At 36.0% G+C, this 27,012-nt stretch overlaps 1 protein-coding gene across 4 annotated transcripts in view; it reads right to left on the bottom strand.

The window, feature by feature from the left end:
• Positions 1-27,012, bottom strand: part of RTTN (rotatin) — a 155,201-nt gene that overhangs the window by 77,571 nt on the left and 50,618 nt on the right. For all 4 annotated transcript variants that reach the window (XM_045886566.3, XM_045886567.3, XM_064577749.1 and 1 more), the window contains 9 exons: positions 26,184-26,272; positions 25,487-25,604; positions 21,070-21,166; positions 20,199-20,264; positions 17,454-17,642; positions 16,043-16,282; positions 14,706-14,850; positions 8,789-8,943; positions 4,204-4,423 (listed from right to left, as the gene is read on the bottom strand). In XM_045886566.3, the coding sequence (XP_045742522.1) occupies positions 4,204-4,423; positions 8,789-8,943; positions 14,706-14,850; positions 16,043-16,282; positions 17,454-17,642; positions 20,199-20,264; positions 21,070-21,166; positions 25,487-25,604; positions 26,184-26,272 (1,319 nt within the window). The remainder of the gene's footprint in view (positions 1-4,203; positions 4,424-8,788; positions 8,944-14,705; positions 14,851-16,042; positions 16,283-17,453; positions 17,643-20,198; positions 20,265-21,069; positions 21,167-25,486; positions 25,605-26,183; positions 26,273-27,012) is intronic.

Raw genomic sequence — 27,012 nt, 5'->3', positions numbered from 1 at the left:
GTCACTCTTTACTGAGTGTGCATGTATAGAAGATAAGACTTCCTTAAGGAAGGTAAATGAGTAAGTGAGATCTTAAACTTTGTGTACAGACTGCCACCCGAAAAAGAGAAGAAATTATATGAATAGACTTTTAAAATAAACTTTTTTATTTAGTGAAAAGAGCCAAATAAAACGGAAACTTCAGAGACATGGGAATAAATTAAAAGAGATATAAGATTTAAAATGCAAGATTACAAAGAGCCATATGCACTTGAAAGAGCTTTGGGCTGAAAGGCTTCTGTTTTTAAAGGATAATCTGGTGGTAGGTAGATGGCTGGACAACAAGTAGGAGTGTGTGGCAGGAAAAGGAACAGGAAGTGATGGATACAAATTGGTCAGAATATCCCATGTCTAGAATGCCCATCACTATCGATCAGATCATTCATCTTTCAAAATCTATCTCTACACTGCCTCCTCTAAGAGACTTTCCTGATATCCTAAAAGTTAAAGATCCCAACCTCTGACTATCATTCAAACTCGGGATATCACTGAAACTTTCAAGACAAGCAATGCTGATAGATTTGGTCAATAAGGAAACAATGAGCCATTTTTTAGATTCAGACAGTTTATTAGTTACATAAACAGCAAAAGCATTAGTAGCCAAAGGTGCCAGCTCCCAGTCCTTACAGGGTGACACTGAAATAGAGGGGCCAGATGATAGCAACGCGGATAGTAGGATACTCTGTTATGGAGGAGCTCATGCCCCGCTGCAGCTAAGCTGCTCATGGCCTGCAGCTGTAGCCCAAGGGAACTGAGGCAGAAAGCCCACTCATCAAAACCCAGGAGGCAATAAGAAATAGGTTCATGACAGACATCCCTATAGAGAACAAAGCAAGTAAGAAACAGTCTTGTAGCAGGTCCTCACAAGCCTCCCATGTTCTCATGATCCAGAAAGATCACAGGAACTTTTTCAAGACTTAGATCAGCTATGATTAAGCCTTCCCTCTGTGGACTACATGCATAAATGCAAGGCTGGGAGGGAACCCTGGTGAAGCTCTTCTCTTACAGAACTAGGTATAGCTACATCATTGCTATATTTATTACATCATACTGAAACTATACTGACCTAAATGATAAAAATGGGACATATCATAATGTGTTAAATAAAGTTAAGGCCATGCTTATTAGAAGGTAATGACAGGTAAAAATACTTGAAAAAAAGTTTTTTAAAAAATCAATGAAATAAGACTCTATCTTAAAATACTGGGAAAAAAGGGGGGTACCTGGGTGGCACAGTTGGTTAAGCGACCAACTCTTGGTTTCCCTCAGGTCATGATCTCAGGGTTGTGTGACTGAGCATTGCATCAGGCTCCGCCCTCAGCACAGAGTTTGCTTGGGACTCTCCCTCTCTCTCTCTCTATCTGCCCCTCCCCCTCTCTAAAATAAATAATTTTTTAATTAAAAATTTTTTCAGAAAAAGAGCCATATATTAAACCCAAAGGAGAAAGAAATAAGGATAAGCAAAAATTAATAAAATGGTGAAAAACATTAAAGGGAGTATCAACAAAACCAAAATTCATTCTTTGAAAAGAATGATAACAATAAAACATACAAACCTACCAGTAAGACTAATCAAGAAAACTAGAGGGAAGGAGTAATACCTGGAATGAAACGAGACCTCACTGTCAACCTGACATACATGTAAAGAATGAGCTGCATTGATGGATAATTTTAGAGCTATGAATTCAAAAATTAGATGAAATTCTAGAAAAACATACCTTACTGACACAAAAAATTAAAAATCTCAGAATTCTAGATTTAAATTCATTTCATTTCGTTCAATTAATTTACAATCTTCCCCAAAAGAAAACTCCAGGTCTGATTGCTTCATCATCAAATTCTACTAAACATTTAAGAAAGAAATACCACCAATTCAAATCAACTATTCCAAAGGGGGGGAAAAGGTAAATAAAAGAAAAACTTATGCATAAAAAGTAGGCTAATTTTGATATTAAAATCTGAGGGCACCTGGGTGGCTCAGTAGGTTAAGCATCTGCCTTGGGTTCAAATCCCAAGATCCTGGGATCAAGCCCCACTTTGGACTCCCTACTCAACGGAGAGTCTGCTTCTCCCTCTCCCTCTGCCCCTGCCACTCCTCTTGCTTGTGTTCTCTCTCTGGTGCGTACGTGCTCTCTCTCTCATTCATTCATAAATAATAAATAAATAAAGTTTTATGAGAAAGAAGACATGCAGTAATTCTAAAACCATTCTCTGCATAAGAAAATTGGAAGAACTGAATTGTGCAAGACTGCTGAATCACAGATCTGTACCTCTGAAACAAATAATACATTGTATGTTTAAAAAAAAAAAGAAGAAGATAGCAGGAGGGGAAGAATGAAGGGGGGGAAATCGGAGGGGGAGATGAACCATAAGAGACGATGGACTCTGAAAAACAAACTGAGGGTTCTGGGAGGGGGGATGGGTTAGCCTGGTGATGGGTATTAAAAAGGGCACCTTCTGCATGGAGCACTGGGAGTTATACCCAAACAATAAATCATGGAACACTACATCAAAAACTAATGATGTAATGTATGGTGATTAACATAACATAATAATAATAATAATAAAAAGAAAACTGGAAGAATTCTAAAAACATTAACAAATCAAATCTTTTAATATATAAAAGGAAGGGGGCCGTGGAGCAAGATGGCAGAGGAGTAGGAGACCTGGATTTCGTCTGGTCCCAGGAATTCAGCTGGATAGGGATCAAACCATTCTGAACACCTATGAACTCAACAGGAGATCGAAGAAAAGAATAGCAACAACTCTCTGAACAGAAAAGCGACCATTTTCTGGAAGGCAGGACGTGCGGAGAAGTGAATCTGAGGCAATATTCGGGAGGATGGGTTAGCCTGGGGACGGGTATTAAAGAGGGCACATTCTGCATGGAGCACTGGGTGTTATGCACAAACAACGAATCATGGAACACTACATCATAAATTAAATAAATAAATAAATAAATAAATAAATGGAAGAATACGTCGTAACCTAAGTTGAAATTCTCCCAGAAATGGACGCTTGCTTAACATTTTTAAATGGATCCATCTAATCCACCACCTTAATAGGTTGTAGGAAAAAAATCATGTTTATCTTAAAAGATACAGAAAAAGCACTATACATCTATGAGTTAAAATAAAAAAAAAAAACACTTAGCAAAGTAGAACTAGAAGGAAACTTCCTTAATCTTATTTTTCTTTAATTGAAAAAACTACCATAAACAGCATGATGAAAAGGTGAAAAATTAAAGGCCTTTCCTTTGAGTTTGGAAACAAGGATGGCTGGGTACATGGTTAATATAAAAAAACTGAGTAAATTCCATATATTCAACAATACTTAGAAAATAAAATATCAAAAATTCATTTCCATGTAGAGACAAGAATATTTACTGAAGCAGGATCCAAAATTGCTCTAAATTAGAATAAGAAAACCCAAATGTCCTTCAACATTGTAGTGTACTGAGTACTAGACAAAAATAAACTAACTCTACCTATAGGCAGCAGAATGAATAACTCTTCTAAGCATAATGATTAAAGAAAGCAGCCATATGACTCTGTTTTACAAAATTTTAAAAATCAGGAATTGTTGTAAATATGAACACATAATTAAGTGGTAAGACTACCAAGAAATGTAAACAAGTGATTACCGTAAAACTCAAAGTAACAACTACCTTCCAGGAGAGGAGTAGAGATTGAAAAGGGGTATCACAAACGTTCCCAAGGTGCTGGCTATGTTCTATTTTTAGATCAGGGATGGTTCACTATGTTATGCCTGAACTATGTATTTATGTTTTATGTATTTTCCACATATGTGTTGTATTTCACAAATAAAAAGGATAAATAAGTTAATAAATAAATAAATAAATTACCCTAATGAGGGGACTTAAATGTAAGCCTTAGTTTTTCTTGAAAATTAGTGTGTTCTGAAAGTGATCTTACATATTTGTTAATAAAAATCATTAAAACATTTAACCATTATGATGAATCATATGAATACTGAATAATAATCTGCATTAAATATAGTGATACATATAATGCACTTAACATTGTGCCTGTCACAAAGGGAGTGATCAATCAATCAATCAATAAATACTATAATAAATAGTAAATAGCTATTCTTTGGGAGTTGTTATTATTGTTGTTATAGTCACTGGTTATTTTTACTTACTTCAAGGAGACCTGACAAGTACTTAACACAAATTTCAAGTGGCTTTGTGAGAGGAGAATGTGAGCTCCATCCTGGAGATGCTGTGAGATGAGCCATTCCTCGTAAGGTCCTCTCGAGGGATGGCAGGCCATAGAAGTGAGGAGCATCCGTGACTCTCAGGCACTGGAGCAGTTTCAGAGCCAGCTGCGTTTGGAAAACATAAAGAAGTTCCAAGCACTTCCTGTGTATGTAAAGGAAGGAAAAAAAAATCAACAAGAGATCAAGTGTGATGGGCTTAATGGGTTAACTTATTGATGGCAGAGGGTTACTAACAACTTAATACGTCAGAAAAGTATGAACCAGGAGAAATGGCAGTCTCAAACAAGATTTTTCAAGGAAAACACAGTTCATATACCATCTAGGATATACGATGCAAAGGACCAATAACAATTACACTGAAAAATACATAAACGGATATTAGTATTAGCACCCAAAAATAAAACTTAAAAGTTGGAATGGAAAATTAAATGCGTACTTTAGATGACTTTAACTTACATATATTAAATCTATACTTTTAATCATTAGAAACTTGAGTTTTTAATTAGCTGAAATTGTTTTCCCCAGAAAGCTAAAATAAAAACTTTTAATGAGTTTGAGACATAATTTAAATGCAACTGTCAGAAACAGAACAATCAAGAGAACATTTTTTTATTAGAAAACAAAATCCCTGGGGCGCCTGGGTGGCTCAGTCATTAAGCGTCTGCCTTTGGCTCAGGTCATGATCCCAGGGTGCTGGGATCGAGCCCTGCACTGGGCTCCCTGCTCTGCGGGAAGCCTGCTTCTCTCTCTCCCACTCCCCCTGCTTGTGTTCCCTCTCTCGCTGTCTCTCTCTTTCTCTCTGTCAAATAAATAAATAAAATCTTTAAAAAAAGAGAGAGAAAAAAAAAGAAAGAAAACAAAATCCCTGAAACTAATAAGTAGGCATGGATACAAAGATGAAATTGCTGGAAGAAGTAACATCATTGTATAACAAAGCATCAAATAAAATCTGAAATTTTCTCAGTTTTACAGATTTTTAGACTCCAAAATTGACAACTACTGCCTATATTTTTACCCATTCCATCACAGTATTATAGGTGTATAGTTGTATGATTTAAAGATCATAATTTTTATATACCTGTCATCTAGGTGTTTTAAAGTTTTAGAAACACACAGAATTTACACCAAAGCCTAAAGGTTATTTGTATAAATTCATATTCCTCACGAGTCAACAACAAAGTACAGCTGAACCTTGAACAACGTGGAGGTAAGGGGCATTGACCCCCACGTGCAGTCAAAAATTCTCATATACTTTTTGACTCTCCAAAAATCCAACAAATAGCCTACTGTTGACCAGAAGCCTTACTGATAACATAAAGTCAATTAACATGTATTTTGTATGTTATATGTTATTATATACTGTTTTCTTACAATAAAGCAAACTAGAGAAAAGAAAGTTGTTCTTTTTTTTTTTTAAGTAAGCTCTACACCCAACATGGGACCGAAATCATAACTCTAAGATCAAAAGGCACATGCTCTATTGACTGAGCCAGCCAGGCACCCCAAGAAAGGAAAATATTATTAAGAAAACCATAAAAGAAAGTACATATACAGTACTATATTGTATTTATCCCCAAAAGATCCATGTATAAGTGGACCCACATAGTTCAAACCTGTGTTGTGCAAGAATCACTTGTAATCTAGTTAATAGTATTAAAAATGTTCTCCTGGTTTTTTTTTAAGATTCTATTTATTTATTTGAGAGAGTGAGCAAGCAAGTTCGGGGGAGGGTCAGAGGGAGAGGGAGAAGCAGGCTTCCCGCCGAGCAGGGAGCCCAATGCGGGGCTCGATCCCAGGACCCTGGGATCATGACCTGAGCCGAAGGCAGACGCTTAACGACTGAGCCACCCAGGCACCCATGATAAAATATATTTTTTTAAGATTTTATTTATTTATTTGAGAGAGAGAGAGACACAGTGAGAGAGGGAACACAGCAGGGGGAGTGGGAGAGGGAGAAGCAGGCTCCCTGCCGAGCAGGGAGCACGATGCGGGGCTCGATCCCAGGACCCTGGGATCATGACCTGAGCCGAAGGCAGACGCTTAACAACTGAGCCACCCAGGCGTCCCTGTGCTTCTGTTTTTTAAAATTAACATAAAAGTCATTCTCATTTTCTGCTCCTTTTACCTTAACCACTCCAAAAGAAAAGCTATACCATCAAAGGCAATGGTGCCTCTGCAAATATCTAACCAACCCCAGTTCAACCTGGCACAGTTGCCACCAACCAGTTCCCTCTCCTGGTCCCTGTGAACCTTCCCCAAGCTCCACACCCAAATGGTCTCATCCTCCCTACGCAAGTTCCGCTCCACATCCAGAGAACATTCACCCAAAGAACAGTCCATTGCACTGTTTCTCAAAGTCTAGCCCAAGGGACTACCTATGGCACTTATTTAATATGTAGATTCCTGAGCTACTGATCTTAATATTTTAATAAGCCCCCTCCCCAAGAGATTCTATACACATTCCAGAGTCTACTATCAATGGATTCACTTTGTTCTTGTCTTCAGTACTTTGATGAGGCACAAATGCATGAGGTAAAATTCACAAATCTTATATATACACTACAGGATGGTTTACATATGTATATAATCATGTAACCACCAAGCATAACAACATATAAAACATTCTCAGCACCTCAGAAGGTCCCTAGGTGACCCTTTTTAGTGAAATTTTTATTGACTTGTATTCTAAATTTACTAATCCTCTTTTATACTGTGTCTGGTCTGCTGCTAAGCCCATGCAATGAATTATTTACTTTAGAAACTGTATTTCTCAGTCGCAGAATTACTATTTAGTTCTTTTTTGCAGTTTCCATTTCTCTGCTATTGATATTCTACATATTTTTACTTATCTTGTCCATCTTTTCATCTAATTTATATTGAAAATATTGTTTATAATAATAGCTTTAAAGTTCCTCTAACAGTTGACATTTGAGAGTCTCTTTCTAATGACTTTTTTCTCTTAATTACAGGAGACGTTTTCCTACTTTATAATTCTCTCCATTTGTGATTGTATGTCAAATATTTGTATATAAGAGCTACTGAAAGCAAAGTACGTAATAATTTCCCATAGAAATGGTTTGGCCATTTGGTCACAAGATTTGGTTAAGAGGCCGATCTTTGAGATCTAGTCAGGTGTTGAGCTGAATTAGGGTTGTTTTGACACTTTAGTTGTGTCAAATGTCATGTGTGTGGGATCAGTTCTTTCCTTCCAGCAGAGATTTGGGATCTGAGCACAGAAGACCTGCAGATAAAAAAACTTTTGTACATCAAAGGACACTATCCAAAGAGTTAAAACACAACCCACAGAATGGAAGAAAATTTTGCAAATCATATTTGATAAAAGATTGATGTCCAGATTATGTAAAGATGACTCAACAACAACAACCCAATGCAAAAATAGGTGAAGGACTTGAATAGACATTTCTCCAGAGAAGATACAAATAATCATTAAGCACATGAAAAGATGCTCAACATCATTTCTCATTAGGGAAATGGAATCAAACCAAAATGATTCTAGTTTACACCACTGGGATAGCCATAATAAGAAGCATTAGGGCAGATGTTGAGAAATTAGAACACTCATACATTGCTGGTGGGAATGTAAAATGGTATAGCTGCTATGGAAAACAAAATTCAAAAAAAAGTAATCATAGAGTTACCACATGAACCAGCAATTCTAGTCATAAGTATATACTGGAGAATTAAAAACATGTGTTTACACAAAACTTGTTCACAAATGTTTATAGCTGCTGTATTCATAATAATCAAAGGTAGAAACAACTCACATGTCCACCAACAGAAAAATGGATAAACAGAATGTGGTATATCTATACATGGAATATTAATCAGCTATAGGAAGAAACAAGCACTGGTATGTGCTATAATATGGATGGACCTTGAAAACACAATGTGAAATCAGACACAAAAGATCACATATGTCTGATTCCATTTATATAAAATGTCCAGAATAAGCAAATTCATAGAGACAGAAAGACTAGTGGTTGCCATAGGCTTGGGTAAGGGGTAAATGAGGAGGAACTGCTCAATGGGTACAAAGTTTCTTTTCAGAATAATGAAAATATTCTGGAATTAAATAGTGACAGTTGAACAACATTGTGAACATATTAAAACCACCACTCAATGGTGTACTTTAAAATGGTTAAAATAGTAAATTTTATCTAATTAAAAAAAATTTTAAGTCAGAATTATAGATACACACTTAAAAATCACCTATGCAAAAACAGTCATAAAGTCATAGAAATGGGTATAATTGCTCAGAGAATTAAGAGAGGACTAAGACCTAAAACCTAGAGACAGCAAAATACTGCGTGCGTGTGTGTGTGTGTGTGTGTATGAAATTACAATCAGGCTATACCAGAGATTCCACTGAAATAAAAACAAACAGACCAGAACTGACTATTATTGAGTTCTTTCTTCCTTGATTTAGAAATCAAAAGGAAACTAGGTTCTATATCAATGTCCCCAAACCTTCAACGACAAACGGTACCTGTCAGTAACTGCCATGACACTGAGAAGCAAGGTACTGAAAAGAGCAATCAGTTCTTTCTGGAGCTGTTGCCTGACAGCAGTCCGGATGTCATCCGCTTCCTCTCCTGCCTGTGACTCCGTCAGAACCAGCAGGTCTAATAATGGATTTGGACTCTAAAAAATATATTTGTAAAAAAACGTATTTACTCTCTAATTGAGCTGTGTGTTGTTTCCTATAGAGATTTTTGCTACATATCACATTCTGGACTACCTAAGAGTTGTATTACCCAGCCAGTCGGTATGGGTCTCTAGTGCATCAATAGAGATGTTATGTTCTAAACTCAAAAGGTGCTTCATAGGTTATCTTGACAAAAGAACAGCACATCTATTATAGAAAACTGAGTATAATATAGAGAAGCACACAGAGAAAAACAAAAACCACCCATGATCACACTTCACAGAGACAGTCTCTATTAGTTTACTGGTGCACACTATTCTTTTTGTGTGCATATAAACATACACACAATTATAATTCCGTATTTCTAACAAAACTGAGATCAAGTGAAAAAACCCACTATTGTTACCCCTTTTTTAACTTAATGTTATCAGTATCTCTTCAAAAAAATTATTTTACTATCTGATTATTTTTCAACCACAAGGATTTACCACACCAGCTACTAAAGAATGGGTGATTTCTAATTTCACTGAGCTGTGCAGCAGGGTGTTCAACTCTGATTATATCCTGTGTGAATTCTAAGCAAAAATAGCTTTAATTGTTTTAATACTTTCAACATATATTGCCAAACTGTCTCTGCAAAATGTGTACAAATACATACAACTAAGCAGGGTGGGGGAAGACCAATGCTGAGCATTATTACTGATGCAATCTTTGCCAATTCGATAGGCTGATAAATAAAACTAGTACTACTTAAATTTCTTCCTGCTTTCCAACTTTAAAAAAAATGTAGCTAAAGAAATGTAATTATTTTTAATAATACTAAGAGTAGAAAATGTTATATTAACAAACGGCATTAAAGATATACAGAATAGTTACTGATCACCTAAAACGGCATAGGCACTGTGCTAAAAAGAGAAAGAAAACAAGATTCCACTTTTTGACACAGACGTAGTGAAAAGAAGGGCCACGTGCACCCCAATGTTCATGGCAGCAATGTCCGCAATAGCCAAACTGTGGAAAGAGCCGAGATGCCCTTCAACAGATGAATGGATAAAGAAGATGTGGTCCATACATACAATGGAATATTACTCAGCCATCAGAAAAGATGAATACCCAACTTTTCATCAACATGCATGGGGCTGCAGGAGATTATGCTAAGCGAAATAAGTCAAGCAGAGAAAGTCAATTATCATATGGTTTCACTTATTTGTGGAACATAAGGAATAGCATGGAGGACATCAGGAGAAGGAAGGGAAAAATGAGGGGGCGGAATTGGAGGGAGAGATGAACCATGAGGGACTATGGACCTGAGAAACAAACAGGGTTTTAGGGGGGAGGGGGGAGGGGGGGTTGGTCAGCCTGGTGATGGGTATTAAGGAGGGCACGTACTGCATGGAGCACTGGGTGTTCTATGAAAACAATGGATCGTGGATCACTACATCAAAAACTAATGATGTATTTATTGTATGGTGACTAACATAACATAATAAAATTAAAAAAAAAGATTCCACTTTTTGACTAAACTAGAAGATGTGCATTTTCATATTTTACAGATAGGCAAAGAGGGGTTTATAAAGAGGTTATATAACTTGTCCATAGTCATATGAATGAACAAAGCAAGGATTCAACCTGAGAATCATCTTACTTCAAAGCTAGCTAATATTCTGTCCCCCATATTATGTCACATCAATTCTGCATATTATAACATACAAAAAAAGATAAAATCAAGATGTAATTATGATTGTTATGAAATCCTTCACCTAAAGAACTCAATTAAAAAATAACTGCATTCTTTTTGTGGAAATGAAAAAATGGGAAGAAAATTCTAGCTTGTTTATATTATGCAGTACATACAGAATACTTCAATCAGGTACACACAATTATAAAGAATACAACTGAGAGCTTTTAGAAAGTATTGGGGACAAATGTCCCCAATTTACTTTTAACTTACTTTACTATGTTTCATACCTAAGCAGCATTTTTTTTCAGCTTTCCTTTCATCCTGAACAAGAAGTACCTCATTTGGATCAAATAAAATTACATAAAACATGACTACAACTTCTATGTTTTATACAGGAATAAAACAATCAAAATACACATTTAATAAAATCATAAAAATAAATATCCATACTCTATAGTATTCTTAGACCCAAATAACCAAAGGCTGACTTACACTCACCTTCCCTCCAAGTCCCATAAATACTGACAAAATAAGAAAGTTGTTTTTAATGTAAACTCCATCTTGGTAAAGTATAGTTTTACTATCACGAATTATTAATCCTGATATACCCATAAAAATTAAGTAGAAACTCCTGACTGATAGATTAATATGTTACAGTATGTATACACCTAAAACTAAGATTCTTCCCCAAAACCTCATTGTTAATAACTTGTTTATGCTAGTACCTGCTGAGATCTTCTTCCCTTTCTAACTTTACATGTTAATATTCAGATTCAGTGAACCTCAGCAACATCACTTCTAAAATATGGGACGAATTACCATTCCTCATATACAATAAAGAGATGTCTCTCTACCGATGCCTACTGATCTCAAGTGCTTAATCATACGTGAAGGTTTTGTCTTTAGACATTAGTATTCAATCCCAATTTTAAACCAACTACCATTATCATTCCTTTGTCACCGCCAACCTCCAAAAAGCAACAATTTCTATAATAATGGCTCATTTTCTTTAACCACACAGTTACCACTCATAACATCCACTTTACCATCCATCAGCAACCTACAAGAGGACATGCAATGCCCTCCATGAACTCTCAGTGCACAGGTGCCTGTGAAAGTCAACCAACACAGAGAGACATATGCTGAATAGTTCTGAATAGCCTACCCCCCCCCAAAAAAAATTACGGCCCCACTTTTATGACCTTCCCTCAAAAAACTCATTCTGAAAAGAAAGGTATTCACACTCAGCACTTCTAGGTGATTTTATATATATTAACAAAATCATCATTACATTAAAATGTAAATTAGTGGTGTCATAAATTCCTAAGTGCCTAAAATATTTGTAACAAATGGATGTTCCAATAAAACATACAAATTTTTCACAAGAGAAAGTTTCTCAATCTTCCCTCAGTAAGTTAGCTGATTTTTCTTTATACTTCCTATTCGCAATCTTCTGCCTGATCAAGTATTCAAGTATTCTGCCTAATTTTACTAGTTTTTGCCATGGCTTTCATATACTTTTTCATATTATGTCCATACATTGAAAACAATTCCTTTGGAAATACTATTTTACTGACCTTCTTAAATCCTCTCTCACTTATTTTACCCATTTCAGATGATTAAAAGGCATTTGACTTTATTTTCAAGCTTCCTTTATATTGAATGTTACTCTTTACATAACACTTAATAATTTAATCCTTGTAGCATGACAGAGAGTAAACTCTCTTAATAGTGGATGCTTAAGTCCACTGCTCACCTTTTGCTCACTCTATTGTTATTCATAACACCAGTGATGATAACATATGAGACAAAGTAAAAGCTTTCCAAAGACAGCCTTGATACCATACAAAGTCAAATATATTTAATTATACCAAAAATCCTTCTCTAAAACTGCATGAAAATTACAGTACAATCATTTAGAATTTTGTAGAAATTTCATTTTAATTTCAAAACTATCAATAAATTATAAAATATGCATCAGCACTCATGACATACTATAAAATTCATAATAAATGTAAAGTTTTAACTATAGTTACATAATTTAGGTGAATATATTTTAATATGCATAGTTATTTTTCTACCATATATACCAGGTACAAAGTCTCCTAAGCAAACACTGAATTATTACACAGAGTTTCAAGAAAAGATTCCACCTAAGCCCACTATAACTGCTATTTTCACAACCCAAAGCAACCATAACTCTCAGAATCCAAGAACTTCAACCTAAGGAGGAGACTGTTTTAGAAATTATCCTTTTTAAAAAAAGACTAAAAAGATTATGAAGTTATAAAAAATTTATAGATCAAAAATCGATTTATCAAAAAACTCAGAGGAAAAGCTTCATAAGATTCTTTTAATAATATTTTAATATCCATTCTCTAAAATATTTAAGCATGCCTAAAAGCTGAAGAAGGAACTATAGTGACATAAGGTTTTACTGTTTTGCTTTATCAAAAATGGTCAGAAAATAACTGCCTCCAAATGTTTGTTAATTTTAACAATTAAATGATACAAGAAAATCAAAGTACAGTAAATATGGTACTTTGAAATCATCCTCAAGAATATAACAGGAGAGCAAAATTTATAAGTCTAAGTATTCTGGGAGTTCAATCATCTTATTAAGGCTTCACTTATTATGTACTTTAAGGAAATCAGTCCATCATCTCTCATTTGTGTTATAAATATTTTTCTCAGTTTATCATGTCTTTTTAACTATATTTAAAGTATTTCTTGCCATACATACAGAAGTCAATAAAACTTACATATAAATACCCTCCTACTGGATAACTGTTTCATTGTAAGTTACACAAATCGAAAATAAAGTTAATCTGAAAGAAAAAATGGCCAGAGAAAAATATAAAAAATAAAGTTTATTAAAGAAAAACTTGCTATGATAATTTAAAAGTGTAGTTTTTCAGAAAACACAGGCATATCAAAGAACATAATACAAAATCCAATCACAGAGTCATGTACACATAGCACCTAGCTTACGGTATTTTGGACGTATTTTATGTTCCTATCTGATCTACCCCTTTCATCTCCAAGCTTCTGTTAGTGATGCTATTTTTGCTTTTCATCTTTCATAACATTTAAATTGTAGTCCAGGACCATAATTTCCACACTTAGTCACAGTCCTACAGGTGTGTGTATGAGAGAGAGAGAGAAGGAGAGGAGGAGGAGGGGGAGAGAGAGCGAGAGCAAGAGAGCTGCCTTCTCCACCACCTCGCCCATTCCCACTCTAGGCCAAGCTACCACCATCCCTCCCCTGGGTTACTGTAGGCCTCCCAGCTTCCATTCATTCTACCTATGGTTCCAGAGACAGCTGCTGCCAGGATCTTCTTAAACTTAAGTCACAGCATGTAACTCTTCTGCTCAAAACCCTCCACCTGCTTTCTCTCTCATATAGGTTAAGCTCCATAGCCTACAAGGTTCTATTTGAGCTTGATTCTGAATATCCTTCTGATCTCATCTCCTACCACTATACTCTATTCATCCTGTTGCTGCCACATGGACCTCTAGTTGTTTTTCAAACATGGCCCTGACAACTAAGTGCTTTTGCATTTTTTTCCTCTCTGGCTAGAACGCTCTTCCCTTAGATACCTATATGGCTGACTCCCACACTGAACTCAGTGCCCTGGCCAAATGTTAGTCAAAGAGGCGAGCCTTCTCTGACCATCATGTCTAAAGTAGCATCCCACCATGCCTGCCTAGCTCTGTCTCATTATCTATGTTTCCTCGTCACACTTATTGCTCCCACCTGCAGAAAATCTTTGTTTTCTGTCCATTCCACCCCCTGGAATGTACTCCATGAGGACAGGTTTTTTGTCTTATTCACTGCCACGTTATTTTTATAAAGTAATCATATTTATAGATTTCTTTCTTTATAGGTTCTACCTTATGTAACTTCTTGGAAAAAATCTTCTCTACTCCAAAGTTTTAAGTAAACACTTTCATACAACATGAAGACTACTTACTAAACATGGGCTATATAAAAATTATGCTTTTTCATTACATAGCATTACTAATTTTTACAAATTACTTCTCACACCTAAAATCCAATTCCTTAATAACACTTACATGTCTAAGAAGTAACTCTAGAAGCCAGTTTAGAAGTTCTACTGATGAGTTTTTTCTTTGTTCCTTCAATAACTTATTTAAAAAATGTATGATATCGATTAGCAGTTTCTCATCCTCAGTGCAAGCAGGAAGTACCTGTAAAAACCTACAATAAAAAAGACAATTATCATGGTTTCTAGCTCTTTACAGTAAGTGGTGTGCTGATAAATATTTAACAACCAGGTAAGGAGTGGGAGGATTTCTTGTGTTTGCCAGTTTTCATAGTGCAAACATTCCCCCATTGCTGACTGCGAGCCACCAACATAACACAGAGAGACAACACAGCAGGACACCATTGTGTGGCCTTTTCACAACAGACATAATAGGTATGAATCACCTCAAGAACACAGGTGTCAATAACATGTTGCAAAATAATCAGGAAGTGATGATATTCGCATAATCATTACTTTTATTTTTCTTAGAATTTAACTAACTTCATGCAATTTCATTTTTAAGAATGGCTGTGTTTTAACAACTAACTTACAAAAACCCTGATACTCAACTGCCACCTCTCTCACAAGGAAGCACTGGCTGATTCCAACACACACCAGCGGAAAAGCCAAATTAGGTATCTGAATTGTGAGCGACCCATTTTGAGTCCCCATTTCGGAAATTCACTTAACCTCACACTTTGAAAGTTGCACACATTATGTTTAATAGAAAGTTATACATCTTACACTAAATTCACATGAAGATTAAAATGGAAAGCTACTGGCAATGGCTGCTTGTCCGTCTTGTCTCCGATGCAGCCATCTGCTACCAGTGAAACGTGGAATTTACGAGCTAGAGGCTTCCCAGTAACTACTAAAGGATCTCCACACATGGCAATCAACTTCATGAAATTCAGGGTAAAAAGAAAAGCAGGAGAATTTTCTTAAGAACAAAACAAAAGCAAAACAGCCCACTGCAGGTGCACCAAACTTCTCCGTCAATTCACTAATGGTCTTGGCTCTCTTATAATGTGGACAGCAATAAACATTCATTTTGTTCAACCATGTCTTATCCTAATCATCTGCTTTTGTGAGATAGTGAAATAAGATTTTCTGATAGGATATAAAAACGGTATTGTTTATTATTAATTCCAAAATGCAGTGATTAAGAAAAATTTTCTCTTTTGCTATTCTTAGATATTTACTACGCATAATGAAAATCCCAGTTTTTCTTACTGAAAAAAAAAACCATTTCTCTAACGATAGCAACAAGAATACATGCTCTTATCTTCAAAGATACGGAGATAGACCCAAATACGATTCAATCCTGCTCTTTGAAACTGGAAGCCCTGAGCTGTATATACTGACCTGTTCAGTGTGGTGTGCCAAGACAAACACTTCAAGGTCACCCCACATGGGCCAGCACCACCCTTTAAAGACAGCCTGTCATTCAGAAGATAAAAACTCATGCTTGTGAAAGCAGCCCTCACTTCCCTGTGAGCTGCAGCCTCGACGATGGAACGAAGACAGTCCCTCAGTGCACGAGCTGTGTGTGTCACCTGCAGAGCAAGGGTGTCCTCTGTGTGTAACTTCAATGCATCTGAAAATCTAAACAAAAAGAAACAAAGGAGGAGCAACATAAAACTATTTAAATAAAAGTTCACATTTAGGTTTATTATAAACTCTCTCCAAAAAACTGTTTTATCTTCATTTTAAAGGCTGACTCAGGGCCAAAAGAAAATCTGGTATATATCTGTCGATTAGAGTTTTATGTTAGCATCCTAAGTGTTTGTATTGACATTTTCCTGCTTACAGAAATATAACTTTCATTCAAACAAGAAAGCAATGATAGATCAGAATATTAGGATATTCCAAAGTAATCTACATCATCATCAGAGCAATGATAACATTTATATATATACTCACTGAAATTTGACTCTAATCCAGACTACTTTCCCTAGAGATTTATATCCATTAACTAACCAAACTTGAGGTGCCTGGGTAGCTCAGTTGATTAAGGTCTGACTCTTGGTTTCAGCTACGTTCATGATTTCAGGGTTGTGAGATCGAGCTCTGTGTCAGGATCTGTGCTGGGTATGGAGCCTGCTTAAGATTCTCTCTCTCCCTCTCCTTCTGTACCTCCCTGCCCCCCAGCCCCCCAACTCCCGCTTGTGTGTGCGCACTCTCTGAAAAAAATTAAATAAAAATTTTAAAAATAATAACTAACCAAACTTTATATAATCTCTAAAACAGCACAGAGCACATGCTTTTTAATTTAAATTTCCTTGTGTCATGGAACACTACATCAAAAACTAATGATGCAGGGCACCTGGGTGGCTCAGTCGTTAAGCGTCTGCCTTCGGCTCAGGTCACGATCCCGGAGTCCTGGGATCGAGCCCCGCATCGGGCTCCCTGCTCCGCGGGAAGCCTGCTTCTCCCTCTCCCACTCCCCCTGCTTGTGTTCCCTCTCTCGCTGTGTCTCTCTCTGTCAAATAAATAAATAAAAATCTTCAAAAAAAAAAAAACAACTAATGATGCAAGGTATGGTCATTGACATAACATAATAATAATAAAAAAATTTCCTTGTGTGATAGTTTCTAAAAAGTAATGAACACATGTAATCTTTAAAACAAAGTAAAAATTATAATAATCAGTGGAAAAACAAGATCAGATGGTAGCAAGTAAAAAAGCCACTTGACCTAAAGGAAAAATAAAACCAAACTAGTTACTTATAATTTGTTAAAGATGAACACTTTTTCAACTAAGCACAACAGCTTACTCTTGCATTTCAGGTTCCGAATGCATCTGCTTCAGCAGGTTATCACTCCCGTGATACCAGGACAAGTTCCAAGCTACTCTCAGCATGTCTGAGACCGGCTTCAAGGCCAAACAATCAGCAGGAAATGGCAAAACTATGGAGTAGGGACTCACAGCATGGTGGCCAACTACACGCGCTGGTAGATGATACCTAAAGAAAACGTATACAAATGATTATGAACTTTGCAACTCTTAAACACTACGATAAAAGGATGAGCTATAAATGAGGGCTAGTTCTCACAATAACGGAGTTCACTCTCATAGCCCCTATTTCGAAGTTATGCTGTACATATTATTTCATTTATCCTTTTGCCGTCCTCTAAACTCCCAAAAATACTTTTTAAACTCTTGCGTGAAGACTTCCTTATTCTGTGTTGTGTTGGGGTTGCTAGCAGAGATGACTAATGCCCCTTCAGGTCAAGGCCTGCAGCTACAGTGAGTCACACATAAAGGGTTTCAGCTCGAACATGAGCACCTACTTTATGCCAAACGCTGTATATTATCCACCATTCATTCAGTTCCATGCATGGCACTGATACCCATTTTACAGATAATCAAAATGAGTATTAAAGAGACTAAATGAATTGCCTCATGTTCACAGGAATCACTAAGTGACAAAATCACAACCTAATATTTTTACTTGAACACAACTGCATCATCAATAAACTCAACCACCAGTGTCACCAAGAAGACCCAGAAATATTTTTAGATATAAGAACAGAGACAATAGCAACAGCTCTTAAACCAGTCCAAGTTTAACAGTGTTTTACAGGACAATAACGTCTAGCATGTTCAAATGTTAAAAAATAATTTTGGTAAAAAAACATATCCCAAACCCCTAATTCACATATTTGTGACTAATATTAGATAAATTGGGTAAGATTTCTCAGGGGAACTTTACTGTGCTTTTTCATTTCACGTGTCTCAATAAAGAAGCTAAGGGAGAGTTCTACATATAAAGCAGGCTGAATAGTTTAAGAAAATACTTTTAAAAATTGAAATTTTCCACAAAAGTAACCAAGAATCCTTAGATAAATGGCTAACACTAGGTCTCAAATAGGGAAATAAAAGGTGATTCTTGGATATTTCTTTGTACTAAAAACACAAGAAAATATTAACAAACTCATGGGGCCTTGACAAAAGGACACAGAGCCCACTTGAAAGGACTCGCACTGAATAAAAAAAGGCAAGGCAACTGATTAATGGGGAATTCTTTAGTAAGTTAGAAAATGAACTGCAAATTAAGCCTAAAGAACAAGAAGGAAGAAAGGAATGAAAAGTGCAGGGTAATACATCACAACCAGTTTGAAAAAACACTACACATCCACCAGACAGGCAACAATTTTTAAAATGACAACATTACTGAGTAAAGGAATAACAAAACCTTGGTTCTTCTCTACGGACAAATTTTATCTTGAGCGAATTCTGGCCCTTTGCCCCAGGACAACCAAATAGATATGGAATGTCAACAATATTACTGAGCTGTTGTTTGTGCTTACGGTAAAGATGACTCTCACGTCTGGGCTGGGAGGTGTGGGAATAAACCATAAACGCATGATGGGAAACCGCAGCCCTGAGCAATGCTTAGTGCCGAGGCTCTTACACGTGACATGTTTTGTGGGGACCTGGAAACTATGCCTGTGGCACCCTCAGCTCAAGAAGTTATTTCCTACTAGCACACGGGTCTTCTAAGCCGAGACAGCTCCCAGCACCCACACACGGAATCTCATTCCAAGCAAGGCCTATTTTAAGTCGTGTGAGTTTGATTACTTAGCCAAATCTAAAGACCATGAAGAGTGGGTGATGTCTACAAACAAGGAATTTCACTCTGAACAATATATTTAAAAGGAACTCTTACACACTATACCAGGAAACATACATGTTTATAGGAGTGGATACAGGAACAAAAACCCAGAATCAATCCAAATACCTTCTGACTGGAGAATGAATAAATTGTGGTAAATAAATACAACAAAAGAGTATTATACAGCAATGAAAATGATTATAGTACATGTCATAAGACCTACCAAATTATGGAATGTTATTTATAAATTAATCATAGTTTTATTAAGACATAACTTACTTATCTTTAAATTATACAGATTTTCTTTTTATATATAGCCTGATGAATTTTTACATTTGCATTCATTTGTATGACCATCACTCAGAATAAACTACAGAACATTTCTATCCCTTCGGAAAGTTTTTTTGTTCCCTTTTCATATCAATTACTCCCCTTGCTCTCCTCCAAGAGTAATTACTATTTTGGATATAACTTGAGAAATTGGATCACATTATAGAATTATTTTTAATTTTCTTAGATGTGAATATGCATGGTACAGTGGTTATATAGGAGAGTGTCCTTAATTTAAGCAGGTACATGCTGGAATAATTAGGAGGGAAGTAAAATTATGTCTGAAACTTATTTTCAAATGCATCAGAGAAAAATTACATATAAATAAATAAATACATTGAGAGAGTAAGCAAGAGAGTAAGCACATGTTCACTGCATAGTTCTTCGAACTTTTCTGTACACCTGAACCATATCCAGATGGAAAGATGGGGAAGGGGAAATGAATTTACTGAACTCTCCGAAGCACCACTGTGAGGAAACATTAAAACACTACAAGTCATGTGATTTAAATACCAGATGAACCTTCCTGAAACCGTTTACCTTCAAAAAAAGTCAAAACAATAAATCATTTACCTTCTAAAAACTGAGACAGGCAAACTGAAGACCGAAGGTGCAGGTTTATTGGAAGGATTAACAGACCTATTTCATTAAAAACACACACACACACAAAAGGAAAGAAACAAATGAGTAAACCATGGTTTTATCCAACAAATACAATTTGCTCCTTGACTGAATCTCCAAATAAGAGTTGCAATTGGCTCTATCATTTGTATAGTTACAACACGTTTTCTACTACCTAGATTTGCTTCTAAAGAGTAAACTAGTGCTTAGGAAGTCCATATAATAAATTACTCATTTAATGTGGGCACTGTACTGGCAGGTGAATCTGTGTCCCCCTCCCACTGGATCTTGCTTAAGGTCATTGTTAGTCAGATATTACCATCCTAAACATCTTCCCAAAGGTTTTTTAATAAAATATTAAAGAAAAGTATATACTGAAAAATGTATTAATGACAAAAATTACTGCAGAATTTTTTAAATTTTATGCTTAGTAATGTTCAAATTAAAAGTTCATGGGAGGGACGCCTGGGTGTTTCAGTCAGTAAGTGTCTGCCTTCGGCTCAGGTCATGGTCCTGGAGTCCCAGGATCAAGTCCCGCATCAGGCTCCTTGCTCAGCCGGGAGCCTGCTTCTCCCTCTGCCTCTCCCCCTCCTTGTGCTCTCTCTCTCTCTCTCTGATAAACAAACAAACAAACAAACAAACAATAAATAAATAAATAAGTTCATGGGACTTTCTGAGCCAATAGGCTCTTTGATACTGCTTACTCAAACCAAAATGGAAAGCATAAGCTTCATAATTCAGAAATTTTCCATACATTGCTATAAGATTGCATCAGAAACCTTATAATTAAGAGTAAAAAAGTTTTACAATCCTTATAGCTCACCACATATCCATTCTTGATACTTCATCAAATAACAGAAGACAAAATAATGCTCCGACTTCAGTCACAACAGCACAATTTTCATGAAATATCAACGAAACTAAGATATAAAAAGAAGCATAACTTCATGAAATATTTTTACCTCTAGAAAAATGAACTTCAAATTTAAAATGTCTTAACTCCAAGGGAAGAGATGTCATTCTCAGAGAATTGCAACAAGAACCCAGATACACTGACATATGTGGATCGTCAGGAGGGCTTGTTAAAACAGAGTTTCTGCTTCAGCAGGTTTGGGCTGGAGTCTGTGAATCCCACACGCTGCCGGTCCAGGAAACGCACCTGCCCATCCACTCACTAGATACTATGTACTTTCAGTTTCTCAAAAAAGCAAAGTGATGTAGTTTCTAGGGAGGTCTGCCAAGTCCTTTACCTCCAGCTAAAGTTTGCTCATTCAGAGATCTCCTTATTTGATCATTTCTGCCCATTCCCACAAACATACAGTCATAGAACTTGAGTTTGCCTTCAAAACACCATGTTTGTGTTGGTGTTGTTTTAATTCGTATGTCTTGTTCATTACAAGATAATGGAAAAGGAAGCTGCTCTGAACTAATAAGACCTAAAGCTAGCACCATCACGTACTAGTAGTAAAGTGGCCTGGTCAAATACTGTAGCATTAATAAGCCTTAGTTTCCACCTCGGTACCATTCCTAATGCTACGACTTCTCAGTGCTTGATAACTATGAAATTCTAATCAAATAGGTACGGTGGTGATACCAATCACACAGGAATAATAACATAATACAGAGTTAGCAAATCCAGGAAAGTAGCAAGAAGAAATTAATTTCAAAAGAAGATACTTTTCCTAACCTTAAGAAAAGGATAATATCAACATGTAATTGACATGATTAAAAACAGCAATGAGCTAAAAAGAAACAAATACATGTAAGAATTTAATATGTGATAAAGTAGACACTTCATATCAGTGGGATGAGCTATCATACTTCCAAGTACCTAAGAAATTACTGCAATATAACTGCCTATAATATGAAGAAAAATAGATTTAGATCCCTACCTTACACTATTTATCAAAATCAGTTCTACATGAAGATCTAAATTTTTTAAACAACACTATAAACATGTTAAGAGAAAGAACAGAAGCCTATTTAGAATCCTGCATTCAGAATTGGAGAAGGCCCTCCTTTTAGAGCATGATGGAAACCTCAGTTGCTACAATAGAAAAGCTTTATATACTTCCATAAAATACTTAAGGCTAAAGATATAATAATAATAAATACAGTAAAAAGGATACAAAAGTTGGAAGAAAATCAACATAAAATCAGACATAAGGTTTATATTTATGTTATATAAAGAAACTCCACAAGTCACTAAAAAAAAGTAAAAGCAACAGAAAAATAGGCAATTCATAGAATAAGAAATTTGAATAAATACATGAAAAGATAATCACCTGCACTAAAAATGTTTTAAAAATAAAAAATAAAACAATGAGATAATATTTTCACCAATAATATTAAAGAACTAAAAAAGAGACACATTCGGTGTTATCAAGGTTATGAGGAAAATAAGCACTTTTAAATACCACTGGTGGGAATGATGTAGAGGGGAACCAAATCATATCCTGTAAAATCTCTTTGACCCAGCAATTCCAATTACAGAGTATGCACAAGATGATCATAAAACAAGATTACTATTACAGTTAAATCTGAGAGAAATATTAATATGGCAAACTGAAACTCTGAAACACTATGCAATAGTTTTCTGATCTTGTGTTTTTTAAGAAGGCAGACTCACATGTAATAACATGGAAAGATATTCAAAATACATTGTCGGTTGGAAAAAAGCAACACAATACTTAAGTATATAGCATAAAAAATACAACATGAGTGTAAAGAAAAGATCATTCTAAGTGATATATGCCAAGCAATACCTAGCAAATTCTTCTTTGGGGAAACTGAGAAAGAAAAGAAAATTTAAAAAACTTCTGACATTTTACTTTATATCATTCCATACTGTTCAAATTTTTACAGTAAGGATGTAGAAGTTCTGCAATTATTTAAAACAAAAACAAATCAACAAAGGTAAGGAAGTTTGGGTTGTTCTCTTGCCTCCACCATTATCTGGTTATGACCTTGACCAAGTCGCTAAATCTCTCTAGATCTCAATTTCCTCACTGTAAAATGGTGTAATAAATGGGTTCTAAGTTAAGTTCTCACCATGCAATTCTGTCGGGGTAGGATTCTGTCATGACATAAAATTTATAATAAAAGCAGTGTGTCTGGCAGATTACTTGCTACTCCCCTTCAATCTATTCTCCATGCTGTGGATAGAATAATCTTTCTAAAACACATTACTCTCAGTGTAATAATCTTAAATGGCTTCTCAGTGCCATTTTCTGTGACCTACCAGGCCCTGCATGAACTGCCCTCCGTGCCTCATCTCATCATCTTCCCCTCACCCCAGAAGCCCCCAAAATCCAGTCATTTCTGACCAACCACCATTTCAAACACACGTTCTCTCTCACACATAACCGTGACTCCCTCTATCTGGAAATCAACCCTCTCTAATTGAACCACTCATTTCTGAAATTCCAGCTTGGATCCACATTTCCTGGAAGCATCCTCTGATGTTTTCCCGCCACCCAATCTGCTCAGGAACACTTCCCTCTGGCACCAGGAATTCCACTATTATAAATATTTTTATGCCTTACTGTGTATTTGTTGAAGTCTCCAACTATAATATAAGCTTCAAGAGGGTCATTTACCAAGCTCATCAATATATCTCAAGGGTCTAGTGCTGTACCTAGCACATAGCATGTACTCAATAAATATTTACTGAGGAATGAATTTCCTGGTAGAGTACTTGATTAAAAAACTAATTTTGCCATGGGGCCTGGGTGGCTCAGTCAGTTAAACATCCGATTCTTGATTTTGGCTCAGGTTATGATCTCAGGGTTGTGGGATAGAGGCCTGAGTGGGGCTCTGTGCTAAGCAGGAATCTGCTTGAGATTCTCTCCCTCTCCCTTTTCCTCTGCCCCTCCTCTACCCTGCTGACACACATGTGCTAATATAAATAAATAAATCTTAAAAAAAAAAAAAAACTAATTTTGCCCTGAAACTAAATCCATTAATAAGAGATGCTATAATTCATTTTCAGACTCACTGAAATAGTTCTCACAAACATCAAAGAAATAGAAAAATTGCTAATACTAAAAGGGTACAGATGCTGCTGACTTAGAAAGTGCCTTTGAATCTAGTAAGTGCTCATGAATGCTTGAATAATTTAAATCAAAATTATAAAAATAAGAATTTTAAAAATTTTAAAAGAAAAAAGAAAAGGTAAATTAGGGACTAAATTCTACTGAGTGAGGTTATTAGGAAGATAATTAACAGGACTAAAGAAAACTCAAGATCCACAACTGCTACTCTTCCAGATCTATTAAAAATTGTAAAATTTTATACACTATTTAAGATTGCATGAGCCTGGACATGCTGAGTCTGTTTAGAACTTCACCTGGTTTGGACCTTTACCAATGCTTATATTCAATGCTTACATTAAATGAACTGTGTCCTTTTCACTTGGCAAGCTGAAGGCATCGGAAGAAATGAAAATGCTAAAATAAAATGACTATATTCTAACCTATATTCTAGTAATATTTTGAACATAAATATCACTTATAATAATTAACAAGGTTAAGCATATTGAGACATTTGATCAAGATGCATCTTGTAGAATTATTTAAAAGCAGTGGCCTAAACTTCTAAGAAAGAACATAACACAGAACGTTACCAAGCTCTCTACTGAAACAGTCAGAAGGAAGAAAAAGAGAACAAAACTACATGGAATTTTTCTACCTAAACACATTAGTAAATTACAGCCAAACTGAAATGGGTAAAAAAAAAAAAAAAATCACTCTCTATAATAAACTAATGCTCAGAGTCATTCAGGATGGTCTAGTTCCCATTCCACACAGACAGGATGTACACTCTTACTGTCAGTTTAATGACATAATCAGATACCACACCACAGGTCAGGATGTAAAGGCACAAGCAAACCAAGACTGTGGAAACAGATATGGGCGAGAAGGCCATAATGACAGCAGCTGCAGCCTGCTCTCTTTATAGATAACAGGTTAACTGAGCACCAGATGAAAGCCACATCCATGTGCTAAGACCAATCAGAGGCTTCAGCCTTTCTCAGCTCTGAGGTCTCCTCAGTAACAGGATTACAAGGAAATTTCCACAAAAGAAACACTTTCCATTGCAACAGATATTCTCAGCAGCACATTCACTAAAAAACTTTGTTATTCTGTTAGTAAAACAGAAAGTAAATGTGACCTACAGTTAAAGCATAACACTTAAAGCTTAAGACTGATCCCATTATTAGCAGACTTTATTTTATTCACCTCTGAATAACAGGGTCAAAAGAGAAGACTGCTGTGAGAGGGCCACGCGCATGACCGGGTCGGCACACAGAACTTTCCTCAAGAGCGTGAGGCATGGCTGAATCAAACATTCTATGACCTGGCCAGAAGGGAAAACACAGGTATTTTACTATCATCACTTCTAAGGCAAGATAAAATATACTCTAATATTAACTTATTCTAAATTTTATGCTTTTTCATCAAAACTGTGTAAAACAAAAATGCAAATAAATATTAAGAATTATTTTCCACTGAAAATAAGCTTTGTATATACTTCTGCTTACACATCCCAAAAAACTTTAGTTTTCCTTTAGGGAAACCCCCCGCCTCTTAGAAATTAAAAAAAAAGGGAGCTCTTGGGTGGCTCTGTCAGCTAGGCGTCTGCCTTCAGCTCAGGTCATGATCCCAGGTCCTGGGATTGAGTCCCACATCGGGCTCCCTGCTCAGCGTGGAGCCTCTTTCTCCCTCTCCTGCTCCCCCTGCTTGTGTTCTCTCTCTCAGTGCCAAATAAATAAAATCTTAAAAATAAATATATAAATAAATAAACAAACAAGGTACTCAGTGTTAATCAGGATTTAATCTCCAAGTACTTACCCAAATTCAGCTGAATTTAGTTTCAGATCTGAATAATAAAAATACCAATCTGTAAAAATATGTCTAGATATACTGTTAGTCTTACCTCACCATCCTGACCTACACATTCATTTAAATACTCAATTATCTTGTCAATTAAGTGTAACTTTTTCACCACAGCATGCATTTTAATATCTGTAGACAAAAAAGAAGAAGTCACTAAGAGTTAAAGAATATTTTTGTAGTTTTAAAAATACAGAGCAGGTGGGCGCCTGGGTGGCTCAGTTGGTTAAGCGACTGCCTTCGGCTCAGGTCATGATCCTGGAGTCCCGGGATCGAGTCCCGCGTCAGTCTCCCTGCTCAGTGGGGAGTCTGCTTCTCCCTCTGACCCTCCCCTGTCTCGTGCTCTCTCTTTCTCATTCTCACTCTCAAATAAATAAATAAAATCTTTGAAAAAAAAAAATACAGAGCAGGTATCCACAACTCAAACCGTTAAAAATAGTTACACCTGGTGTTGAAATTAGAAGAGGAAACTTTAAACTTTTACTTTACACATCTGAACTATTTGAAAACTTTTAGGTAACAAGCACATCTTACTTATTTCTACAATGTAAAATTCAAAAGCTATTAAAAAAGAATAATTAAATCAAATAGTTCAGACCCTGAAAACTACTAGAATTTTAAGTATACAAATGAATTATTTGTACATGACAAGTTAATTTCTTTATATTGTTTCATTGACAATTCTTCTCTTTTCCAAATCCATCACCTCAAAATGTTTAGAATTATCTATAAGTAATGTTAATAGCTTGCAACATGGTCACTTTTCTGCTAATAAAAACTCAGATTTCAGGGTTGCCTGGCTGGCTTAGCCAGTAGAGCACATGACTCTTGATCTCAGGGTCATGAGTTCGAGCCCCACACTGGGTGCTGAG

The sequence above is a fragment of the Mirounga angustirostris genome, unplaced genomic scaffold, assembly GCF_029215605.1.
Source record: "Mirounga angustirostris isolate CCGP_5_RB_7025 unplaced genomic scaffold, mMirAng1.0.hap1 SCAF_14, whole genome shotgun sequence".
NCBI classification, from domain to species: Eukaryota; Metazoa; Chordata; class Mammalia; order Carnivora; family Phocidae; genus Mirounga; species Mirounga angustirostris.
The sequence above is the reverse complement of the archived record's forward strand: the minus strand, read 5'-3'. Positions and strand labels throughout refer to the sequence as shown.